Source organism: Doryrhamphus excisus, chromosome 17, assembly GCF_030265055.1.
Source record: "Doryrhamphus excisus isolate RoL2022-K1 chromosome 17, RoL_Dexc_1.0, whole genome shotgun sequence".
Lineage (NCBI taxonomy): Eukaryota > Metazoa > Chordata > Actinopteri > Syngnathiformes > Syngnathidae > Doryrhamphus > Doryrhamphus excisus.
In genome coordinates this window covers 3,480,805-3,507,637 of record NC_080482.1, presented here as the reverse complement: position 1 = coordinate 3,507,637, position 26,833 = coordinate 3,480,805, and the positions used below count along the sequence as shown (strand labels likewise).

At 37.8% G+C, this 26,833-nt stretch overlaps 2 protein-coding genes across 3 annotated transcripts; one reads left to right on the top strand and one right to left on the bottom strand.

The window, feature by feature from the left end:
* The first annotated feature begins 9,577 nt into the window (after positions 1-9,577).
* LOC131105065 (DEP domain-containing protein 1B-like) lies at positions 9,578-15,422 on the top strand. 2 transcript variants are annotated; one of them, XM_058052795.1, is made up of 11 exons: positions 9,578-9,714; positions 10,430-10,695; positions 11,072-11,216; positions 11,386-11,513; positions 11,581-11,711; positions 11,806-11,853; positions 12,960-13,100; positions 13,192-13,358; positions 13,652-13,828; positions 13,961-14,143; positions 14,222-15,422. In XM_058052795.1, the coding sequence occupies exons 1-11, from the start codon at positions 9,667-9,669 to the stop codon at positions 14,384-14,386; spliced, it is 1,599 nt and encodes a 532-aa protein (XP_057908778.1). In that variant the 5' UTR covers positions 9,578-9,666; the 3' UTR covers positions 14,387-15,422. The 2 variants fall into 2 exon arrangements, with proteins under 2 accessions (XP_057908778.1, XP_057908779.1); XM_058052796.1 differs by having other exon boundaries at positions 9,588-9,714; positions 10,547-10,695.
* Positions 15,423-17,902: 2,480 nt separating this feature from the next.
* On the bottom strand, positions 17,903-26,312 carry galr1a (galanin receptor 1a). Its single transcript, XM_058052797.1, has 3 exons — positions 25,352-26,312; positions 25,204-25,269; positions 17,903-20,358 (listed from the first exon to the last, which is right to left on the bottom strand). The coding sequence occupies exons 1-3, from the start codon at positions 26,012-26,014 to the stop codon at positions 20,047-20,049; spliced, it is 1,041 nt and encodes a 346-aa protein (XP_057908780.1). The 5' UTR covers positions 26,015-26,312; the 3' UTR covers positions 17,903-20,046.
* Positions 26,313-26,833: the final 521 nt, after the last annotated feature.

Sequence of the window (26,833 nt, the reverse complement as noted above, 5' to 3'; positions counted from 1 at the left end):
TCATTAATAAACTTACAGCAGCTCTTTCCTTTGGAGCCCTTCTCTCTTCATAAAATACAACTACCAGTCTCAGCTGTCTTTTAAATGCTCGGTTGCTTGGCAGTCACCCTCACAAGTCATGAATCACCTGTCACGTGAAACTACCGCAACTTGTAGCTCATGTCAAGATGCCAACTTAAGACCAAACCATTTTATTCCAAATGTAATTCCAAGTACTCCCATATTGTGAAATGTTGATTTCCTGGATGCTGTTTTATTGAGCCACAGAAAAGCGATAAGAAGACACATTAACACAGATCATCACATGTGAACCCTCAGAGGTACACCCTGATGCAGTTATAGGAGAAATAACCAATCACAACTTTGGCTTCACTGAAAACCTTAACATGATTTGCAGGTAAGTTAGAGCCCAGTGAGCATGTGTGTTATCCAATTTTCAGTGTTCTTTGGGATTGAAGTGATGTTCCAAATCCTCTTATGGGCACAACTAATGCAGTTTCGATTGATCACAGGTTTGAAGGAGGACCATTTTCTCATTGTCTGCCGGGTGCCCGAGGACAGCATAAGCTGAATGTATATATCTTGTATACATTTTACAGAATATGAGGACTACAATGGTTTTTTTTTGTACATGCACAAAAGAGATTGCATGCTTTTTTCCCATCTACAGAAAGCCCCTTCTAGTATATAAACCTCACTTCACTGTAAAGCCTGGCGGATCAAATAAAATACTGCTCTGCTCTGTATTGACTGAGTGAAATGAAATAATCTATGATGCATGAACAAGCTCTAAATGAAATAATAATGTTCTTTGCGGTGAAAAACGAATTGCCGGTACAGTAATTGAACAGATTTATTTCCACCCTCTAGAAAATGAGGATAGGGAGGCAGCGGTAGTCTGGTGAAAACTGCCCCGCTATTTTATTTAATCTCATATTGGAGGAATTATTGGCTGGTAATCTATTGTTAAACACCATTTAGGGTGATGGATTGAGAGCGTCAAGCTTACCCCCCACGTAATCAATTCATATCTCATTAGCACGTATTATTTATGATTCTCATAATGTCCCAGCGGGGATAAGGCTGGGGGAGAACCAGCCCCACTGGAGGCCTCAGCTGTTGCTAAAATGAAATGTGGCATACTGTAGCTGATGACTCAATCATATATTACCTAGAAATATCACTACAAATACACTATTGAGTATAGTTTCTGGCCATTCCATAAAATAATAGCGATCACTGAGGGTTACTGAAGTCTCATTAGGAAGAAAAAAGATATGACATGTTTCTCACAGTATGTGAAATTGATAAACACCCAAAGAAAAACATCATTTGGACCCACTAATGTAATTGTCAGAAGCAGATATTGATGCTGACCACAATATGTTGGCTTTTCATGAGAAAAGTAGCTGGAAAAATATAACATTTATGGAGTTTAAGGAAATATAATTATTGAATAGATGACACGCAAGCACTAAATAGTAATTAAGTACAGTATTTAAGTAAATCTGAGTGGTTAGCATGTTGACCACACAGTCAGGAGATCGTGAAGACCTGGGTTTGATTCTTCGCTTGAGCATCTCTGTGTTGATTTTCTCCAGGTACTCCGGTTTCCTCCCAAAAACATGCATGTTAGGTTCATTGGCGACTCCAAATTGTCGATAGGTATGAATGTGAGTGTGAATGGTTGTTTGTCTATATGTGACCTGTGATTGGCTGGCGACCAGTCCAGGGTGTACCCCGCCTCTCGCCCAAAGTCAGCTGGGATAGGCTGGCATACAGGATGGATGGATGGATGGATGGGCTTGAAATATATATCTTTTCAATATCTTGAAAAAGTAAGTCAAATACGTTTAAATTTGGTTTGTAATTTTAGTAGTAATTACCCATTTTTTGGTCCTGCTGGCCGTCTGGGGACTTTCGAAATTTCCTGACTTTTTCCCTTTATACAGCACCCGTGGACAATAGCACTCATCATAAATAACAAGAAAAATATCATTAATCCATATGATCAGTATCAGCTGAATTCACTCAGTATCAGAATTGGCAGCATAAAACCCTCATTGGAGCATCCCTAGTTGGTAGTCAATTATTTATATAGAGTGTATACACATAAAAATATATTAAATGCCTTCAGGATTTTAAAAACACTTAGATACACAGACTGCTCGTGTTTTGTTTGACTGATAATTAGCTTTTTATGGACTTTGTAAAATAGATCTTATGAGTGACAATACTGCAACAAAGCAAACAAGAGCTCCAGGAAAATGTGCTGATACGCTGGAAAAAACATGATTGCATTGGATGTTCAGATGGTCATGTGTTGTCACTAATGTACAACATAAACTGACACAAAAAAGACACAAAAGAAATATCCAATCAAAGACGCAGGCCAAGATAATAACTGTAAAAGTGTGTGCTCTCCAAATGAGGATCAGTGTGATGTTCTGAAAATGAAAAAAGGCACATGGATTTTTTTTTTTTTTCCTCTAACACACTTGAGAGGTCTTAGGACTGAGATCTGTGATCAATATCCTGGACAGGAGCATGCTGAGCTGCATGAGCTTTTCCTCTGTTCACTGAGCCAGCACTGAAAAGGAAAAGTGTCATATTGTGATCTTTATCCAGTAATCGTCCTGACACAGAGTCAAGGGATATATATGTCTGGTCATTTGCTCCGGGGCTCGATGGTTGTCCAGAGTGTGTGGCGAAGCTAACATCTGTGCTCGGCCCTGGCAACACCTGACTATGGAGAAAGCTCACATCAACGGCAGTGATCGGCAAACGCAATTATAGATTAGTTATGTTCATTTGCAACAAAGTAAACAAATGGATGGGTACATTGTTGGAGATTCAATTATCTGCATCCTCAAAGAGGTCTGAAGGACTACTTTGTTGAATAAATTTTATCTCCAATATCTTATAAGACTCACACACCAGTAGAAGGTTTACATAATGTAATATAAATATATCAGACAGACTAGAATCAAGGTCCTCCTCCTGCTGCCTCTTGCCCAGAAGAAGAAAGACTCTTTGCACCCCAAACTTGAAGCTCCCAGCTTTTTATACCTTATCTGGAACGTTCCTTGTAAGTATTTGTGTGTGGCAGTAACAGAGTAACACAGTTGAGTTTTATTCTGACATCATCGTCTCTCAGTCAGCATCTTTTTCTGTGCAAATTAGAGCTATGCACATCCAGCATAGCACATCCTATCTTTGGCCTTGTTGCTCCATTCTGTTGCCCAAGTGAGACTGCTGGTTATGTGAATGTTTGTTGTCTTTATGTGTTTCTATAAGCTATTTAAATAACTGCATCTATTTGGCTAACAATTTAATACAATTGTATTTCTATAATCTACATGTGATAAATGTTTACTAAAAAATTAATAAAATAGTATTTATCCTAAAATACAGATAATAAGTTTCGATGTTTGTTTACTGTATCCAAACAAAACATCGCAAAAGAATGTTATTTTGTGTATTTTCACCTAATGTAAAAATATGCAAAAAAATGCAAAAAAAATGTACAAAAAAGTAAAAAAAAATGTAAAAAAATGTCAACAAAAATGTAAAAAAATATGTAAAAATGATGTTTTTTATTCGTCCTCAACAAATCAATAAATTCCTTCATAAAATAAATGCCTTTATAATGACCGTAATTATTAGATATAACACAACAATTGCTTTGTCAACTATAACACATAGCTAAAATTTGAATGCTTTGCAAAGAGTTGATCTGTAATGGCTTTTAGCATCTTTAATGTACAAAATGTATCAAAGTTAAGTTAATTGAAGACTAAATTGTCTATGGCTGGACGGCGGATGAGTTCTTAGCGCACAGGCCTCACAGCTAGGAGACCCGAATTCGATTCCACATTCGATTCCGATTTCCTCCCCCATTCCAAAAACATGCTAGGTTAATTGGCGACTCCAAATTGTCCATAGGTATGAATGTGAGTGTGAATGGTTGTTTGTCTATATGTGCCCTGTAATTGGCAGGTGACCAGTCTTGGGTGCACTCTGCCTGGGATCGGCTCCGTCATACCCCTGCTACTCGAGTGAGGATAAGCGACATAGAAAATGAATGAACGCGGCCCTCTCTTCGACAATTCTGTATGTGGCTCTTGCTGGAGAGTTTGGACATCCTTGGCTTACAGGTTCTATAGGTGCCTTCATATTGTATGATACAAAGCTGACATCTACTGGCCACCTGTGGTACATGTACAGAGTGCAGAAAGTATATCTTTATGGGTTTTACTTTGGTATAAAAGCAATGTGTAAGCTGGATGTGTTTATATTGTATCACTTTAAAAAAAACAATATAATCATCACATTTCATTTATTACCCTTAAGCTAAATCATCAAGACTTGCACACCTTTGTCTGGGTGATTGGATATTTAAAGCTGTCATGCATATTGTTTTGTTGCTTTCCATTACTCCAGCATCTGAGAGGCTGCTAAGTTATTCATAAAGCCCCATTACTCCTTATGCATTTTTAATTGGCCAGACATAGCCTTTATGCCACGACATAGAGCCCTTTAATGAATACTTACTATCCAATTATTAATGGCACGGCCAGTCACTAATAACCCGAAGATTCCACCGCACAGTGACAGCTTGCACTATTTGTTCAGCAGTTACCTGCAGTATTTTTAATGCTGATAATTGTCGTACTTACTCACTATACTTGGACAAGCTTCTATTATCTTCCCCACTTAGTGGTCCCAGCTGGCTCTGCATCTTCTCCACTGAACAGAACTGGTGACGCTGCACAACACCTCACCTCATTTGTTCCACATTTGGTTTCTGTACTGCAAATCCTTACTTTAAATGTCAGAGATATTCATCACCAATTCATCAATATTCTGCAGCTAGTGTCCTATTCCATCACTCACCAAGACTCTCTGGTCTATTTGAAAATGCTTCTCGGCAATTTGCATCCAAACTAAACAATTCCAGATTTACTTTTATTAATATATATACTGTATGTGTGTGTGCCTGTGGGCATGTGTGTGTGAAAAGACTAAAACATAACATATTTAATAGCTAATGAGATACTAAAATAAAAACAAAATGCTCGTGTCACAATAATTCAATTCATTTTCTGTATCGTGTCACCTCCTGGCCCATAAGACCGGCGTGGTGTCTGCAATGACGTCAGCCTCCTTCTGAGCTCCTCTGGTTTCCTCTGATGGACAGAGGACGCAATCCATCCAACCATCCATTTTCTATGCCGCATGTCCTCCAAAATGCATTCATGTTAAACTCGTATTGGTACTTATATTGTATATTTCCGTGCTACATTTTGAGTGTTAAGTTGCCGTGTGATGATTTTAGCGGTGTCATCTTTGTAAGATGATGCAGTGAGTCAACCTCCTTCATCGTTTGTTCATCGCTCATGATAGGCTCCTGTCAATTAAAGAGCTACCTGGTCCTCATGGATTTGTTCGTACCATTGAGCTAAAATTCAGCTCTTTAAAAGAAAAAAAAAATATTGTACACTTATTATGGTAATGGTTTAATTTATTAAACATAAAAATTATTTCTATCTTTATTTACAGGATTTTTATTTTTCAATAAAATGTGTTTGTATTTATTTGTCATTTATTAACCATGTCATTTACATATCAAAGACAATTGAAAAAACATGTCATATGATTTAATATGTACGTGTATGTAAATCATCAGTGGAATGCTGACTGGCTTACATTGGGGTCATGGGTGAGCAGGAGCCTATGCAAGCTGATTTCAACAGAGAGAAGGGCAAGATCCTGGTGGCCAGTCAATCACAGGGCACATATTAACAAATAACTATAATGTCTACATTGCAATAAATAGCATGCAAATCCTTATGCAAACTCCTTTTATGACTCCAGCTGTGTAGAGTGAGTCCAGACAAGAGATCTTCAAATGCACACATTGTTCATTGTGGTGCATTCAGTCTAATACGCTCGAGTGGCGATAAGATTTAATAAGATTCATTAGTACTTTTATACAACACCTCTCTCCTTAACTTAAGGAAGGAATTCATGTCAGTCTCTTTTATCCGTGAAAACATTTTTCACAGAGCTTCAACGATTGAGTTTCGAGATGGATGTCCTCTTTTCCACAAGACGCCTGTCTCTTATCTCCCTCTTATCTGTGAGGATCGACGCATGCAGACTCTTGAATTACCTGCCCATACAATAGTCATCTATTTGTCCCCCAAGTTGTTGTAACCCAACCTTGAAATCAGAGCCACCGAAAATGAATAAATGAAACCTTAATCAAAAATGCTGCTCTCCTCTGGAGACGGCGCCGAAAAGGAAGGATGAGCCAACCTGATTTGTTTTTGTTTCCAAACCACATGATGCATTCAGACAATTAAAATTTCAGCAAGTCATTCGCTGATAGCCTGTGAGTGAGTGCCTCTGGCCCAAGGCGGGGTTTTAGATTTCTTGTGGTTCAGCTGACACTTTGAGGGCAGGTTATTTATTTTGACCTGATTCCATGTCTGAGAAAACAATGTTTCACAAAGCATGTGTCTGAGTCAGAGAGCAAGGTCAAACTTTGAAAGGACTATCAGAGAATGCATAAAAAATCCATTTTACTCTAAAAACTATATACTGGCCACATTTAGTATAACTGCATCCGATCAATCCTCTGGAGGAGCTCTATCAACAACATAAAAGTAGTAATGGATTGACCCTCACTAATTTACTACTAATTTAGCAATATAATTTTAATGGCGGAATGGCTGTAACTTGCAGTGGTGCATCCTACTGAAAGATAAATTACCGACAATATAACTGCATATTTATTTTCCTTATCTGCTTAGACTTAGTATGGGTACTTGCTGCAGTCAGTAAGTGCACTGAACTTTTAAAGTATACTAAACTTCTCAACTGAAATTTTATGCAGTAATGTTTTTCCACCGAGGCCCGCATACTGAAAAAACATAGCATGCAGAGGCCATATTTATATTTTTATTTAGTAAAAAATCTTGGAAAATGTGTTATACAGTATGCATATAAGACAAAGCTTTGTGTTATTATTTGTCACTAGTGTCAACCAGAGGCGTCATTATAAGGTTCTGAGGACGGGGGGCTTAGCCCCCTGGAGATGCACAGGATATGAATGAATGTAGTAGACATTCAAAAAAATCCAAAAAACAAATAACAAACACGAACCGGGATATAACTTTCCCACTTTTGGACAGATTTAGTAGAGATACTCAATTGTTTTAGGCCACCATTAAATGTACACAAGTACACACAATCTATACTGCAAAACCGCTGTTCAAGCTCTGCAACCATTCTGTCTTTTTCTATTATATCATTGACCATTCTGGTCAATGATATAATAATCATTATTATATTATTAATCATCCTGTTATTATTACTATCATCATTCTTCTTCTTCTGATTATTACTACTACTAGTAGTAGTAGGAGGAGGATAGTATTAAAAAATTAAGAAATTTGTCAGATATTTTTTTTGTAAAAAAAAAATAAATAATTTTTTTTTTTTTAATCAGTAAAAAATATCAAATTATTTTAAGAATATTTTAGGGGGGCTAAAAAGAAATAAGAAATAGAAATAATGATGCCACTGGTGTCAACCTTTCAGCTTGTTCTGTTTACATTCTCTACTTTGTATGTTTACTTTACTTTGATGTAATTTCTCAACAATGTGCCACAAGGCAACAAAAAACAAGCTACAGGCCACTCAACGCCTATGATAGATTGTAATAAGCACATTATTTAAATAAAAGTCTTAATTGTACTTTGCGGCATTTAGATAGAATGTTTCTATTCAAACTGAACAAATTCAGACTCGTATGAGATAGTGCGCTTGTACTCAAATGCTCAAAGAGGCTTTTGTGCACCCACTTGTGGAGGTTTTTGCTGCCAATGCGGCATGGCGGTGTGCAGATAAAAGAAAATGAAGCAGAATAGGATTAAGATGAAGTCATCAAGTATAATCCGGTGCACAGCAACACTGCAGAGGGGATACTGCTGTCTTGGCCAATGGACATCCAGATAGGGAAGTGCAGCCGTCCATGACACCCCTTTTACCCAGAGGGGTCCATCTAGAACGAGAGTGACAACAGTGATGAGGTCATCAAAATGGGCCTGGGTATGATGTGCTCGAGAGCAATGCCCGGCTGGGGGAGAATTGCCGATTTAGTGAGCAGTGAAGCCTGACAACTCCACTACAGGCGGTGCATAATTCCCAGCACACAGAGAAAGGACATGACTTGGAAAAAATAAATGTATACTTTCACCATAAATAATGAAACACAAATGGCATTCTATACCTTCTGGCTTAATGCGGGGATATCCTTTTGTTTTTCTTATTACACTCCACTGGGTTTGTTCTTTGCTAAATTTCACCTCTGAAAAACAAAGACTACTCTTCAAAAACAAGTCCACAGGAAATAAATAAATGGGCGCCCCTTAAGCATTAAAGCCTGCTTCTTTTATAGGTTGCATGTTGCTGGGTGATTGCATAGAAATTGTGACAATCGTTAAAGTGGCCCAAATGTCTTGATTATTTTTATACATCAAATAATCAGCCAGTCCAGACATGGTAGTTTGTGCAACAGCTCACTGACAAAACATGAATAAAAATGAACTACAGATTACTGCTTTATGTTACTGCTTTATCAAAATAAACATAGGTGACAGAGGTCAACTAGCATGGCTGTGAGATAGTATGGTGTTATATTGAGAGTATGTTCTGTGGATTTTGTTAGAGCACGTATGTGCAGCTCTGGACTGGGGGGATGACCTCACAACATTATGCATATAATGTCACAGTATGTGCTTTGTGTTTTTTTCATTGTTTACATACACTGGTTCATCTTGAAACAACTGTTTTATAACTCTTTCTTCAATCAACAATTCCGTACATACATGTCCCAAGTCTGCATGCATTGTTGCCACTGTGCAAACAAACTGGTGACAATGCTACACTTTACTTTTTGCAAATATTTACTTAATGACATAAATATAATTTGGCAATCTTAAACTGTGTAAAAATGACTGTAGGTAATTTTCTCAGTCACAATGCCGCCATCTAGTGGAGACCTGTAAACATTACTGATGATGTGGAGTTGGGTTGTTTTAGAATTTGGGTCTCACTTTACAATAAAGCACACAAAAATTAGTTGGTGATGGACTAATGAATAAGTAATAAGGAACGAGGAACTGTGTTGATTGAATACAGAAAGATTGGCATTATTCTTTTGCATTATTCATTATTCTTTTGCTTGCTAAATGGTAATGTGCCAGATCTGGCCGGCAGAGGGCACTAAAATACTGCGTTTTAACTCCTGTGCTCTAATGTAAATACTTTCTAAACAGACAAAAATACATCCATCTACTGTAGTACTCTGTACTCTGAAACAGTAAATTGTACTGGATAACGATCCAAGAAACTGATTTTATCTTATTTTATTCTTCTACCTGAGCGCATACTTCTTTTTGCAGCGTTACCACAGCAACATCGTCAAAGCGTTTGCAGTTGCCACGTGATCAACTCTGCGTCCAATCACATTCGTGTATGGACGTGACGTAATAGATTCAAAGTTGGCAGCAACGTTTCGAAGCGGAGTTTGGCTGTTAAACTTGGGAAAACTTTTCCATGATTTTGAAGGAATAAAGTATAGTTTTTCTTTTTGGGATGGAGGGACGAGTTATCGGAGCAGGGCCGTACCGAGCGACCAAGTTGGTGAGTAAAATTAGGCAATACGTGAATATGGAAGTTATTATTGTTGCATTAGCATAAAACAATGTGTTATGTTTTATTATTTTGCATTGTTAGAATAGTTGGTGTTAATAATTATTTGTTGTTTCTGCATAGTCAAGCTCGGCATAAGACAGTTTATACGTGAATTATGTGTATTATGCATATTTTAAACGTACGCGTAGCTAAGTTGAAGATCTTAGCATACTGGAGTGGATTCAAGATGTGAACTTCCTAAACCTTGTATTTACTGCACCGAACTCATATTTTAACTTTAATAGTCTTTTTTTCATGTCATCCAATGTGAACTGTTTCTTTAAAAGCATCTGTCACAACATGCAATGCTGTACTTCTGCTTTTATTTGTGGAAACTATTCTCTGAAGCATTCCCTGATGAAATTCTCTAGAAAAACATTAGATTTAAATTAAAATGTATTTGAAAATACATCATACTGCCATGCACCGAAAACAAAATAAGGGATTTACATCATGCAATTCCCGCTCAATATTTGTAGCCATTCAGCATTCAGCATGAAATGCTTCAATCATTCTTTTTAGTGTTTCCCACAGGAATGCAATCTATTTGTGGTGGTGGGCTGCACCACAAATAAATGGATCTATGTCAAACACCGCTTTTGTGGTTTTGGTAACCTTTGGGATTTCGACAAAGCAAATCCTTGCACCAATTTCTGTTTTTCAGTGGAATGAAACCATTCAGCTCTTCCGTGGCGGCATGCCGTTAAGGCGACACTGGGCACACTTCCGCTATTATGATTGCACGTTCACCGGATCTGAGGCTGTGGAATATCTCCATCAGCTTCTGCGGCACAACTGCAACTTTGGTCCAGAGGTGACCCGTTACCAGACCTTGCAGCTGCTCAGGAAGTTTCTCAAGGCCCACGTTGTTGAAGACATCAAGGGACGCCATGGAACGGAGGATTTTCAAGACAATGGTCATTTGTATAGGTAGGCATTTGTTGTGTATGCCGATTATGGCTACTTGCACAAAGACGACTGACCTAATACTAGAAAACAAAACAAATTATAATTAGACTGTTTATTTTGAGTTTGGTATGCCTGCACGTTTTGAAGGAAAATGGCCGGGAGACACTTGCTACAAGTTGTATGCCGCAATAATACAGGCGATGAGCATTGAAAGACATTTATTGGCATATGACAATCATGCTTCAATTCTGATTGGTGCACAATCGATAAAAGCATCCCTAATTTGCACATTAATGCTCCTCTTTTTTACTGTTTCTGTACTATTATAGATGCGTACATTTATTTTTTTGCATAGTTCCTGGTTACTTTATGACCACCTCGATCTCATTTGTTTTAGATTCCCAACTTTATCTCCCCTGAAGTCTTTTCCATCAAGAGCTCTGGCTAGAGACAGCACGGACCTGCCAAGACTCATTCGCTGGGATGACTACGAAGAATTACCACAGCAGGAAAACACAGCACCCGTGAAGTCTACTGGCATGGTGAGACCGTCACGGGCCTGCCTTATTTGGGCGCCATGCTGTACTTCAAGTTTGGATGAACGTGCAAACATCAGTGGTGTGAATGTGAAATGTAGTGAGGACAAGCAGCATAGAAGATGACTGGATGGATGGATAGATCTGCATTGTTCTATCTCTCTCCTTTTAACAGACTTCAGATTTTTGGAACAAAAGGCACAGTGTGGCGATCGGAGATGTGCATGAGTGCAAGCTCATTCGGAGAAAAGACATCACTCCCAAGCAAGTTGACCACATCTGGAAAAAAATGACAGCGGCACAGTAAGTAATATTGTTATTATGACCTGCAATATTTTAGTTTTTCTAAATTAATGTCTTCTATTTTCAGTTTGCAACGTGTGCTGGGCCTAACAACGTTGGAGGGTGTTTTAAATCCAGCACACGTGAAAGGCAATTATGTTGTTCATAATGTGTTCAATGTCAATAAGTCAGGCATTGTTGTGTTGGAAAACAAAGCAGGTAAGGGTGTAATACTTCCTAGAATAGTTTGCTTTTTTTTTGTTCAATTGCTTGACTGTTATCTGTATCGCTCACCTTCTCATTGTGCTTCCAGATGACATGCCGTACTGGGTGATATCAGCAATGAAATGTTTGGCAAACTGTAAGTATACTTTTTCTTTTCATACAGTGCTTTTATTTTGAAGACACTGTAGCACCACCTGATTTTCACACTGGAGTTTATTTGTGTGAATGAATGAATGGAGAAAATTCACTGTATGGTTAAAATAATCTACGTTTAATCCAAGTTTAAATGACATTTCGAATGAATTTGGCAACGTTAGTTTAGAAATGCTATAATATCCATATAATAACTACAATAGTCACTCAGTTGAGAGCAGACTTATGGACTACTTTTGTCCAAAGGCAGACACTGTTGAGCCCAGATGGGATTACCGTATTTTCCGGACTATAAATTGCACTTTTTTGTCATAGGTTGGCTGTTCCTGCGACTTATACTCCAGAGCGACTTATAAATGAAAAAAAAAACATTTATGTTACATAAACACTGGACACCTTTTCTGTTCATGTTTATTTTTGGTGTAGCTAAATAACCATTGTGTTAGCATATCTTACACCTATTCAGCCTGTTCTCTATTCTTTTATTGTTAGAACTTGCCTTCCAAGAGGATGTAATGTCTGTTTTGGTCAAGTTTGTAAAATAAATTACCCGCCAAAAATGCGACTTATACTCCAGTGCGACTTATGTATGTTTTTTTCTACCTAATTATGCATTTTTGGCATTGTGCGATTTATACTCCGGAGCGACTTATAGTCCAGAAAATACGGAAAAATACAATCAATATTGTGTCCTCATTTATTTGACGTCAGTCTTACCGGACTAGTACCAGATATTCCCTGTATTGCTGCAAGCCACATAATCAATAGTGATATGTTTGGCTTCATATTTGTAGGAGAAAAGCCATTGGCATTTATATGTTTGCTGATGTGCAAGTCTTGTGCTTATCATACAGTTCCAGAACCGCCCTACCCATCTAATATGAAAGCTGTATTCAAATTATTTTTATGATTATATAAAACTCGGCTGATCAATAATCAGATTCATTGTATGTAAGTACATACATTTTTAGATAAAAATAGTTCCATGGCCTACGTCTGTTCTAAGATGTACTATTTTACCACAACACAAAGTTAAGGCACTTCTACTGTATTTTGGTAAGCTCTAAAATTGGAATCATCTTCTCACAGGGCCTAACAGCAATGATGCAAACCAGCCGGTGTACGCGGGTTTTGAGAGGGATGTTCTGAAAACAGTCGCCGATTACTTTCAGAGGCTCAAAGAACCCTTGCTGACTTTCCATCTGTATGAAGTCTTTGTCAACATACTCAGTGAGTGGTTCCGGTTTTGAGTTTTTGTATTTCTCTCCCCAGGTAACGATCTTACTTTAACTCCTAATGTTTTCCTTTCCTGTTATGGCAGGTTTGCTACAGGAACGAGACTTAGCCACAGAGGCTCTTCAAGTCAGCACGCTTTTACTGCCGCCGCCCAATCGAAGGCGTCTCCAACTATTGATGAGACTCATGGCGCGCGTCTCCCAGAACACACAACTGCCTCCACTCAATGACGCTATTGCCACCCGCACACTGGTATGAATTTCTTTTATTTTAAACCCGAGTTCACCGATAGCTCGTGATTGGCTCCTCACAGACTCAATACTTTTCGATACCACGATAAAAATCGTTGTGCTTCATGCTGTGCTTCAGCATCTGTTTGTTCAGAAAATCCCCCAAATTTCCCAAAAATCCCAAAATAATACTGTACTTAGAAATATGGCCATAAACAACAACTCAAATTATACGATGATGTAATTTTCCCCCGGTGCACTAATGCGACATGATTGGATGATATTTTTGTATTTGTTGTGCTGGTGCATGCTCAGATGGTGCAGACGTTCTCCCACTGTGTATTGGGCTCTGTGGATGAGATGGACTTGGATGAGCTGCTCGCCTCAAAACTGGTGACTTTCATGATGGAACACCACGCCACAATCTTTCAAGTGCCTGGCAAGCTGCGTTGCCAGGTGGAGGAGCACCTTTCCTACCTCAAGAGAGTTCAGGTGTGTGCCATTTATATTACACTTTGTATCATTTTAGGTTCTCTGGAAAAGTACCTTTTATTATTATTATCTATTTATCTATTTATCACTTGTGACATTGATACCATATATGCTTTTGTTTTTCCCCACCAGATTAAATATGCAGGTTCTGACACAGACTTCAGCACATCTCCAGCTTTTTGTAAACTGATCAAAAGGGCGGAGTCAGAAGAGCAGAAGGTGATTGGCACCCAAACCCCGCTGCAGGAGCTGCTTGAAGGCCTGATCGCTGACAAAGAACTTCCCGCCAAGGACAAGAGGAAAAGGCTTAAACAGGTACACCTCTATGTGAATAAAGAAGAATTATATGCCAATGCAAATGATGCCAATGCAATACGCCCGCTTTCCTTTCAGTTCCAAAAGTCTTACCCAGAAATCTACCGTAATCGATTGCCTTCTGAGGAAAGTAGAGCTGCTGTCATGCCTGAGAAAACCACTCGCCCCAAACCTCATCTCATGTTTTTCAACCTCAAGAAACCTTTTAGTCCCTTTCAGAGAAGCTGGAGTTTTAGGGCATAGACGCCCCATGGCTCCTATTCTTAAGTTTCCTGATTTGCTGAGTTTTCTTTTTCCGCCAAGTTGCAGAATCAAATTTTTGATTATATGTTTTTAGAAAGTAAGTAAGCTTGATCCGTCTCAAACTTGGGGGAAAAAATACAGTATTTAGGACTAAATATCAAATATACTGTTTAACAATGGCGATAGAGAAGGCTCAAATGAAACAGAAACAAAAATTGATTGAAACCACTAACAGAGTACTGTAAACTGCTAATAAGTAATTAGAATTTCACTGAAAAACTGGACTAAGTTTAGTTACCAGCACTAAAAGACTTACTGCTGTTTCTTAGAATGAATTCAATTATTAAAGTATTTGTTACAATGTAAAATGTCAATAGTATATGAATGTAAAGTATTTGCATTTCAAAAATACGTATGTAGGCATTACTGAGTCCAAACATTATGTCATTGGAAATTATAAAAAAGAGTACAATCACCAGTTATACATTTCCATGAACTCGTAAACAATTTAATCAATTTGAGTCGTACAAAATGTGTTGTTGTTATTTTGTTTTCCGCTTAATCTTATGTTATTAAAATCAGTGTTTGGCTTGAAAGGGATGTGTTACAGCTGCTACAAATAATTTCAGTTACACTTTTATTTAAAATAAATAAATAAACGTGGTTATTAGCTGTAAAATGATTTCACTTGCATATCATAGAACAAATGGACATAACAAGCAGAGCTGAATATCAGTCATTTTTTCACACTTTATCCGAAAACCTTTACATATCATATCTGACGTGCACTAAATACATTTGTGTTTTTTACTTTTCTACATGTTGTATTGTGTCAAGTAGACATTCATAATTAATCGGTACATATTTTTACGTGTGTAAAATTGCACATTATTTGTAATCACTGCTGTGCTGTCTGTCAGGTTCACTTCAAGTTTGTCTAAAAGATGTTTTATTTTTTATAAATGCCAATATTTGTGTTTAATACGAACACAAATCAATGTAACAAGACTGGAACAACTGTTACACTTGAACTTAATTACTGCTATAGAGTGAAACATTAAATGTAACTTTGAAATGGAATGTTTTCTTTGTCTTCTTAGATACATTATTAGTTGCCGCTCGAGGATGAATGGTCTAATTTCTTTTTAATTGTTTAATTACTTTAAAAAAAAGAATAAAAAGCACTGCATCAACAGAGCAAATACTGTTTCTCTGTATCTAATTTAAATCTAGTATGTTTGATACTAGAATGATGATGATGAGCTGCACGTTGGCTTATGACGCCATACTTTCCCAGAGCGATTTGACATTTCTAAAAAATTAATTAGAGTTAATTTAAAAAACAGTGTATTTGCGCCAGAGTAAACAAATCCGGAAAGTTTACAGTTATTTACTGTAAGTTTATCTCCAATACTACCAAGAGTAATCTATCGACTTTTCTTACCTGAACTACTTTGATATCCCAAAATTCCCTCCCATTTATCGTGGGAGACTCCTAATTGGCTAAGCATGTGAGCTCATCAAAGCTACAATAAACAGTCTGTCAATTCACTGTGCTATACATTTCTTCAGGTGTCAGGTAGTGAGGTTTAACCAAGATGATACCATGGCAACCCTACTAGTTGGCATCCGTTACACATTCACACTGGCTGCACTTTAATTGGTTTAATTGGTGTCTTTCCATTCCAGCCATTGTGCCTTTTAAAATACTGTAGAACAGTCGGTATTGTATTGTGACTGATGTACAGAAAGTCGTCATCTGAAGCTCAACATCCATGGAAAAACGCAGCCTGATTTGATCTATTAGTGATTGTCTGAGACCTTTACAGGAACATTCGGTATCGTGTTCTTTGTCATCCCACCCGCCCTACAATCCCCCCTTAAATGTCATTGTTTCATGCAAACTCTGGCAGAAACAGGTACTTTCCTCCAAAGTATGTGCCCTGCATCTATCTAAAAAAAAGACTTTTATTTGCGCCTCTTGACTTTATGTATCTACTTGTCTTTGGTTATTGTTTTGTTATGCCAACGTATTCCATTCAAGGTCATGACTGAGCTCAAGTCTGTCCACTTATCCAGACTCTCTAAGGTTTCTAAAGCTTTAAAATGTCTTTCATTGCATGTCATGTAAAGCTTCCGAATGCAAAAAGAAGAAATGGGAGCAAGACAGTTTCTTTTTTTTGAGTAAGCCATTTGTTGCAAACGACCATTAAACTGAAATAAGCCGTCAGCTGATCAAAAAGAAAAATTGGTCTCACTTCCATTTCTTCTTTTTGCATTTTGAAGCTCTGCTTAGAACCTCCTTATGATTCAACTGGTCTTTTCAATTTTGACCAGGGTGTATATACATTCTTTTTTTGGTGGATGAGGCTCATATTCAGGTTGCACTCAATAGTCTGGAATTTCATTTTCACACATTCACCTACTGTCTCCTATTCTTTTTTTCTGTGTAACATTGTGTGCTCTGTGTGAGTGAGGCAGACATTGCTTTTCAGTTGTGAAACTGTTTCATCATAATAGTCTTCTGGGAATAGACATGCTGCTGCAGCCATTGGTTTTTCTCCTCCTGTGGAAGGTTTGCAGTGCCCAAATATCACACGATCACACTGACCTCAGCAAAATAAGGACGGGGGGGGGGGCATTTTTACTATCATACAGAAATATTTCAATTCCTTCCCCTAAGTGTTTTTACAACAACTAAACATAGAGTTATGAAGTAAGCAAATTAATTATCGTCCTTATCAAGTTCATGATAAAAAGGGTGTCGCAGTGGGTGGGTTGTAGGAGCAAAAATACTATATTATATACTAAATTTGCTTGTAATAAGAAGCGTTTTTAAATGAAAAATCATAAAAATGTTTTATCAAGTGGTGCATGCAAAGATTACAAAACTTCTGTAAATGAAGATGCATTTCAGAAAAAGGACTTCATACCAACAGTCAAATATGGCGGTGGTAGTGTGACGGTCTGGGGTTGTTTTGCTGTTTCATTACCTGGAAGAATTAAATGTGATAAATGTCTACCAAAACATTTTGAAGGAGAATGTTCAACCTTTTGGGAGTATGCTGGAGCTTATCCCAGCTGTATTTGCACGAGAGGCGGGATACACCCTGGACTGGTCGCCAGCCAATCACAGGGCACATATAGACAAACAACCATTCACACTCACATTCATTTTGTTTCTTCAAATGACATATACCAATTGGAATAGTTCATGTAATTCAGCCTGTGTTTTGTATAATGTTAATTTGTTGGGATACTGTCCTAAACCAGAGGGTGGCAAATGCCCCCCACTCAACAAAAACAACTCAACTGGTGGGCAACTCTATACGTATCAGCAAAGGAAGTCTAAATCATTGGCTTGAGAATGAAGACAGAGCTCCTTTTATGTTCATTTTAAAGTCTCAGTAAACCCAAAGGAATTTTAATGACGCAAGGAGCGAGGATTAAGACAAGGATTAAAATATGGAATAAAAATATTTATTTCAGGAAATGCCACGAAATTCAATACAAACACAGCATAAAGACGCAAAGAATCCTAAACACACATACATATTGTCAACAGCAATTCCAGGCAGTTCAAATATTTTCTTATATTGCATTTCAAACACAGACAACAGCAAATAGCAGCAGTTAACATTTCTATCAGAGACGAAGAAAAATCCATTCATACTTTTTCTACCGCTCAGCCTGTTGAATCACGGGTGAGCTGGAGCCGATCCCAGCTGAACTTGGACGCTGGGCGGGGTTCACACTGGACTGATCACCAGCCAGTGCAAATACATGATGTCTAATATACTGTATGCACATCTCCATCATAAATGGATGATATGAAGACAACAAACAAAAACATTTCATCAAAAAGAGCACCTTTTATTTTGTGTGTGCATGACTTTCTGAGCACCGCGTGCAATATTTTCTTCACATATTTCAAAGAATATGACATTATGTATTTTTGAAATTATTGTGAGTTTTTTCTATAACAATTTTATTGTCATTCTTTTTTGTCATGGTTTGAAAATCACTACCAGGAAAGCAGTTATGTTGTCAAACACAAAAGCCAGAGTGCCCTTAATCCCGCTGTGCTTACAATAGACCCTTATTCAACACACACTTTTTCTACATGACACAATGGTACAATTAGGTCTTGGCCATTTGTTGTGTTGACCAAAGAATATGATCTTATTTTTTCTTATTATCCTCTCAATAAGCAACAAGTATTAACAACAACAACAAAAACTCCAAAGGAGTCATTGCCACAGTCCTCACTGCACATCACTGCACATATGTTTACATTTAATTAGCTTTTTTTGGTCATGTTTCAGCAATACCAGTACAATGCCAGTAGACGGAATCATCCCCGTCTCTGTTTCTAAAGTGGATTTGAGACATCTTCATGAGTTTTTGTTAAAACGTGTGAGGAAGTTAGTATTTTGTATTGTTCATTTATACAACTATTTACAGCTATACAACCCCATGTTTTACATAGGTGCTTTGTTACTGACGTAGTAGTCTAGTCTGCATCTGGTTCCGCTCCCCGTGCTTCTAAGCAATAAACTGTTTTTGTAATTTAACATTCACGACTCCGGTGTCTGCTTTTGTGGTCCAAAACCTCGCCAACAACCATCATAATAGTGACAGTTAAACAGGTGTGTCCAAAGTGCAGACCAGGGGCCATATGGGGCCCACAGTTGTTTATTTTATTGGCCCGTGGTACATTTTAAAATTGTAATTTAACAAAAAATTAAAATTTGCAATAATTTTATAATAATAAAATTAAATTACTAAGCAAAAAAAGTTGTAATATAATAACACAAATTTCTAACTTTACAAGAATAATGTAATATGAGGAAAAATAATAGCATACATTTGAAATGTTAAATATTTTTATGGGAAATAAAACTGTATAAACTTTGGAATAAAATATATTTGCATAAAACTTTAGAATTTTACAAGAATAAAAACAAATATGATGGGAATAAAGTCAGAATTACAAAAGTAGTGATGCTACAAATAAGGTTTTATGCTGCCAATTTCAATCATCCAGGACTGAAATCGGCTGATATGGTTACTGATCACATGGAATAATTACACATTTTGGGGTGTAGTATAAAAAGGAAAAGTCAGAAAAATTCCAAGGTCCAAAAATGGGTAAATACTAATAAATGTAGTAACTAATGGGGGAAGAAGGCGACGTGATTTTTTTTTCATGGGGCCTTTACTTACTTTATGAAGAGAACTTTCAGATGACAAGACACATCCTTTAAGGATACTTTGGTGTGAGAGGTCATTAACTGAAGACGTTTCACAAAATACATTTTTTTAAACATAAGAAACAAAAGTGTTGTATTATTTTTCAATTACTAAGTTAATTGGCCTCGTATTAACCCAATACGTTCACTCTTAGAAGACAGAAGTGAAGGCAGCAAGACACACGGCTTCTACACATAAAAGATAAAAGAAAATATCTATAATTCTGTGCTCCCTCTGTACATATCTTCTTATTTCAGTGAATAAGAAATGTATATACAAGCTGTACACTGACTACTCTGAAGTATAGCCAAGCTTCATTTCTACAGTATTTGAGTACTTGAGAATACACACTTTTGTGGAATACTGTATCTGTTACTGTATCACCATCACCGTCCCCACCTCGACAGTCAAACATTGGTGCAGTTCGTCGAGGGCGGGAGGCTCCGCATCTCCTTGATGTCATTGAGCGGCGGGTCTTCTGTACTAATCTGGCATTTGAACACTTGCTTGTAAGCCTTCCTGAAGTTCTCCGACAGGAAGGCGTAGATCACCGGGTTGACGGACGAGTTGCTGTAAGCCAGGCAGTGGGCGACCACCCGTAACACGAAGGAGGCCTGGTTCAATGGAAAGGTGCCGAACTCCGCCCAGAGGTGAACCACGTGATGAGGGAGCCACGACAGACAGAACACCACCACAACCACCAGCACGGTCTGGGCAGTCTGGAACAGACAACACGTGAAGAAGAATAAACAGAGCAGGATAGAATATATTGTTGTATATTTGTATATTTAGCCATCTGATAAAAAAAAAACGTAATTAGAAAAAATTCTTAATTGTCATCCATATACATTAAAAGCAGGGGGGACTTCTCCCAAGCCAGGATGAATGTGAAGTCGGCGTATGGAAGTGCATCCGGCCGTAAAACTCCTACCAGAGCCTATACGACAGCAAAGCTAAACTTAGCCTTGGAAGAAAAACAGCTGTCAAACGATGATGTGTATGACCGGGTAAGGTGGAGGAGAGCTGTCAGGAACATCATCCCCTCACAGAAGTGGGAATGGATGTATAGACAAAAGACGAGTCGTCTTTATGAATTACTACACGACACATCGATGTGTTTAGATTGGACACCGATCGAGTTATAGTACTGGAAGTACATGGCCAGGTTTAGTTATCATCTGACTTTCATGATAAATGGAGGACATCATTTCAATCCATGGAAGACTGTGAAAGACATATTTTTTTATAAGGCCCAAATGGAGCAAATCAGAACCATCTCAAATAGTGGGCAGGCACCCCTGAAGGTCAGCGGTGCAGAACTGCCGACCTGGGCAAATTTATGGTACTCAACATGCAATTTGACTCTTGAATACGCTTCTATGTTTTCAATTTTGTTGCATTTTTTCTGATTTCAGTTTCAAGTTTAGTCTGTACAGTTCAGATAAATAAATGGATATTATCAGTTTCTCAAGTAATTCCAGCAGATAATTTATCCTCATTTCAAACTAAGTAAAACGTGGCTTTATAATAATAATAATTCATTCATTCATTTTCTACCGCTTTTCCTCACGAGGGTCGCGGGGGTTGCTGGAGCCTATCCCAGCTGTCTTCCATAATAATAATAAATTTTATTTGTATAGCACTTTTCAGAGTACTCAAAGACACTTTACAGTAGAGAAAAATAAATAAAAATAGAGTTGAGTAAAATCAGAGTAAAAGATGCATTAAAATACAATATCCAAACATTCATTCAGAGCTAAAACAAGGCTAAAAGCGGGGCGGGGCGCAGTAATCAAGTATAAAAAGTATATAGAAAGTAATAAATAAAAAGTAATAGAAGAAGATAAAGGTTGCATGCAATAAACACCTTTGAATTAACATTTTACACTAAAGCTTCGACTCAATTGGTGGATAACGAGGAAGTTGCTGTTGCGGAAAGTGACACAGAAACATGTGCAAGTTTGTTGTTTTAAAGGGGACTGATTATGCTCACCCCTTACTTACCGTGTATGAACTCAGAGTGGTAATTTAAGATTATCTTCAATACTCTTAAATTATAAATATTTTTGCCATGCAGACAAGATAAGTCGCCATGGAGATTTGCATCTTTAACGACTGGCAATGAGGTCGAAGTGCTAACCACTACTACACCCTGCTGCTATGATTTCTATGTTTCAATTAAAATAATCAAATGTCTGACAGGAAAGAGCTGGATATGATTATTTTCAGGCAATATTATTAGTCATGCAGCTGGAACGTGTCATCATATAAAAAAAAAAAAACCTAATTACACGCTTTCTCAGCTGAAGCACTAAGAACCCACTTGATTTATTCCAGAAGTAATTAGTCCCCATTGTGGAAAACACGATGACTAAAGAGCCCTAAAAAAACAACAGCTGCTTTCTTTGTGGATTCATATCTGGAGGACAGTAAATAACTTCTAAATCATGTCCAGAAAATAATGAAATAAAACAAATATGGTATTCTTCCTTCCAAAACAACACAAACAACATGGACTAAAGACTTCAGAAACCGGGCCACTATACCTATACAGGAAGTCAACCGGGAAGATATAAAGCAGCTTTATGTCGTATACAAAGACCCTTTAGAAACATTTGTTATTTGACATTCTCTCTTCTAAATAACCCTGAAGCTGTTGAATGGGGTTGAGGTCAGTGCTCATGCAGTTATGGTTGCAGAGAATTAATTTGAGCTAAGCATTATAGACTGATCCCTGACTGCTTAAAAGTCCCAAGACTTTTGTTCAGATGATGTACTCCATATGCACATTTTTTTTTAAATATAAAATGTAATATAATGAGGTTCTCACCAAGCCTTCCTAGTAGCGACAGAGATGTTCCCACAGTTTGACTATAGTGCAGTATGTTAGTATAGTGCTTTGTTTCGATATCCTCGATAATACGCTCACAGCTTCACCTCAAACCCTTGAGAGGCAATCAGTTAGGTTGGTATAATCAACATCACCACAGGCAGAATTCACTTCCTGTTTTTCAGTATTTTTTCTTTTGGGAACATAGCGATGGAGAAGGCTCTGTCTCCTATGTTGTAGTCTGTATGGATTAGAGCTGCAACAATTCATCAATGACTTGCTGATTAATACATTGGCCACCAGTCCAGGGTGTACCCCGCCTCTCGCCCGAAGACAGCTGGGATAGGCTCCAGCACCCCCTGCAACCCTTGTGAGGATAAGCAGTAGAAAATGAATGAATGAATGATCTAGCTACCCCCTCAATGTGATAAAAGCACGAAAAGACATGCGCTAAAAACACCCAAAATTTGGAACATCTGTTCCAAAAATGAAATATCAAATCCCATTCACTATAATTGCCTCAAAAGATCTCAGTTGGTTGCCAAAACTCAAATAGAGTTTCTGATCAACTTGGCCACAAATTCTGTGAGGCTGAGTAATTATGTCACTCATAATTATCATTAGCAATCTGTGGTCCCCACCTGGATGCCAAAACCAGTACTGCTTGCCACGTAAAATGAGCTTCTCCGCAGTAATGAGGTGACTTAAATATTCAGTATATAAATTAGTAATACATTTTGCATTGAAAAAAATTCAGGGGTATTTCAAACTATTTATCTGAAATTACTGAATCTGAATTACTGAATAAGTCATTATCATATTTTTTGGATGAAGACATATTTCTTTTGGGTATTTACTTTTAAAAGCTGTGCAAATTCCTTTGTGGGTGCCAGAGTGCCATACATAAACTCTCTAAGCAAACAGTATTTTGCAACAGTAGTGGGCGTTCCTCTGCTCCAGCACCATCTGTTGCTAACTTTAGTTTTCACAGGCGTGGAGTGAAGCTTCAAAGTCCACGGACCCAGATATTAAATGCATATTTGCACACAACCCTCAGATTAATCATGACTGATAATATTCAAATGGCATAGCATTCAGAGACGGTAGAATCAAAATAAGAATGTATTGACTTTACGCAGTGTCATCTGTAGTTTGATATGACTTTGGAAATATATACTGCATGTTAAATATCTATCTTGGTTCTCTCTTTCTTTACCCATACAGTAATATCTTAACCTTTTCATTTAACTCATAAGCAGAAAGGTTTATTGCACCCTACTGGAAATATTGTCACACTTGTGACAGTGTTGCCAGATGGGTGACAATATCCATCCATCCATCCATCAATCTATTTTCTGTGGATGGATGTTTAGCTCAATAACTATCAGCTAAAACCTGTAAGGTTAACACAGTAAAAACAGCAACTTTGTTTTAATTTAACGTATAGTGATATAGTACCTCTCTGAATGATTGTAAACTCCACCTAAGCTTATTTCAGGTGTGTCCAAAGTGCAGCCCGAGGGCCTTTTTTGGCCCAAAGTTCATGTTGTATTAGCCCTTGGTATATTGTAAAAGTTAAATCAATTTGATGTTTTTTTTTGTGCAATAGCAAACAATAGCTACTTCAGGTATCCCTGCTTACACAAGTTCCAATTTCGGCTAATTAGCTGCTTCTCGGGGAAAGAGTATTTTGGGTGGATAAAAGAAGTGAAAAATAATGACACTTATTGTCTGTGAAAAAGGCAGAGACCGTGTGCATGACTGGAAATCCATGTGAAAAACTAAGCCCTACCAGCGGAAAAAAAAAAAAAACAGAGCCAGGTCTTACTGCACGGTTCTCCGGCAGTTTAACGATCGAGTCCTGCCAGCTCAATAATCACAACTGCTCCGGTAAGCCCAGTTATTTACCGAGAACGCAATGAGTCATCCAGCTACAAGCGCTATTCTCCTGAGCTTGATATCATATAGCGTAGGGCAACTTGTCAGTCCTTGAATGTTACACTAATTGTGTCATCTATTACACAAAGGTAAGATGTGGATGTTTTAGCATAAACAGTAGACTGACTTACATTGAAGCATCTTTAATGTACAAAATGGATCAATGTGGCCTGTCGAATAAAAACCGTTTGGAAACCCTATGACTTGTTCTCAAAACCTGCTGACAACAAACCTGACAAGGGAGTCAAAAAACTTGAAATATGCTTATTTTTTGCAATGTTCAATCACAGTCACATCATCAAAAACATGTAAAACGATATGTCACTGTCTGAACTGTCACTGTAATATTACCGAGTAAAACCTTGCACTCACCAAAATATATGTCAATGATAACAATGGTAATGGTTGGACACCAATTAAGTGTCATTAAAGAATATCTTATTCATGTGAAGTCATTTTGCCTCATAATTATAGCTTATGGCTTCTAGCTTTGCAGCTGATGTGTCATAGAAGTAAAACAAAAGGCAGTGAAGGCGTTCCCGGGTTAATTAATGAGCGTGACGGTGGTGGACACAAAAGGTTATTATTGTTTATGGATTACTGTGTACACAGATATTATATTATATTATTGTTATTTCAATGATCATCACCCATTGGGACGCAAAAGGACTTCCCCACTGAGTAATTTACTTATATATAATACTTATATATATATTCATTATTATTATGACTATAGGTACACTGATTGAAAATTAAATATGAATCATTATTGATTTTAAGAAGTTACACCACTTACCTTTTTCTTGGAAGCTTCAGACTTTTTGGACATATTTCTTAGCTTTTTGTGCAAATGATTTAACACCTGGAATGACATGAAGGTAATATAATATAAGCAACATGCATCATTGTCATATGAGAAATGATTAAATGACTAGTCCTCCTACCTTTGAATAGCAGAAGGAGATGAGCAGCAGTGGCAACACATAACCAAAAACAAAGGTGCAAACCACATAGATTTTCTTCTGATTTTGGTCCGGCCACACTTCCCAGCAAAATGTGAGATTTTCTCCTCCATGAAAGATGTTCTGGTAATACATAATTGGCGCTGCCATGGTTAGGGAGAGAATCCAGATGACCACCACGCCAATGAAGGCGTGCTTTGCCACTCTGATGGTGGATGACTTCCTGGAGTGGACGATGGCCACGTATCTGTCCACGGACATGGCAGAGAGGGTGAAGATGCTGACCAGCATGGACACCGTGAAGAAATAGTGAATGAATTTACAAATAAAAGCGCCCAGGACCCAAGTGGGCATCATGTAGATGGTGGACTGGAAAGGGATACAGAAGATCAGATAAGATAGATCCGCGATGCTCAGGTTCAGGATGAAGATGTTGGTGGTACTGCGTGGTTTTCCCGGTTTGCTTTTGGCCAAAACGGTGATGACAATAGAGTTCCCCAGCACACCGAGCACGAAGATGAGCCCAAAAACCAGCAGCGTAATGACATTATCCGCGCCTATGCCGAATAAAAGTTTCCCATCTTCCTCCGCTCGGCTGTGGTTCCACGGCTCTTCAAAGAACCCAACCGACTCTGTTAAATCCATGATTTACTTCTGAGATGCTTTGGATGAATCTAATGAAGCGCTCGATGCCACGACCCCTCCATGGTTATGATTTATGGTCGGATAGAGGATGCCTCCAATGCGTCATGGGCGCGCCAGCATGGCCACATGAACCAGTCGTGATGATTGATCAGCGTTTCCGAAATCCCGTGTGCATTAGAGATACTTCTCACATTAGAAATACCTTTTCCGCTTAAATAATCTAGCATTACCCAGCCATATGTGTGTCGTCAAATCTCCTGCGGTGCGCACTTGATGCTTCTATACGCACCAGAGACGCGCAATCAGTCTGACTGCTTTCTGCTCCTGCACTTTTCCCACCCTCACATGATATCTGGTCTGGTGTGAGCGTGCACGTCAGCAATTTGCTATTTTTTTTGCATTCAAAAATATTTGGACGTCAGATGGAAATGTAAGATCACATAGAACAATCTTTTTTCATCAACTGATGATTGGATTAAAGTTCTATTTTCATGTCAGTATAACACATTCACATTCCAGTGTAATATCATGAGATAAGCCACTGTAGAGTACTTGTCAAGTTACACAAAGAAGAAAAAAATACTACTTGTCATTTCTAATAAGATCCAATGTCCAAACAGTCGAAAAATCAATCTTTAATGAAATAATGATAAGTTTGACACTTGAATATTCTTGTTCGCACGTTGCAGTGGTTGTACACTGCAGGTGTGATAGTAACCAAATGAGACCCACAAATTATATTTTAGTTTAGTGAAAAATGCCTTATAATTCCAATAAAGTTAACAAACATTTACATAACATAAATAACATAATTACAAC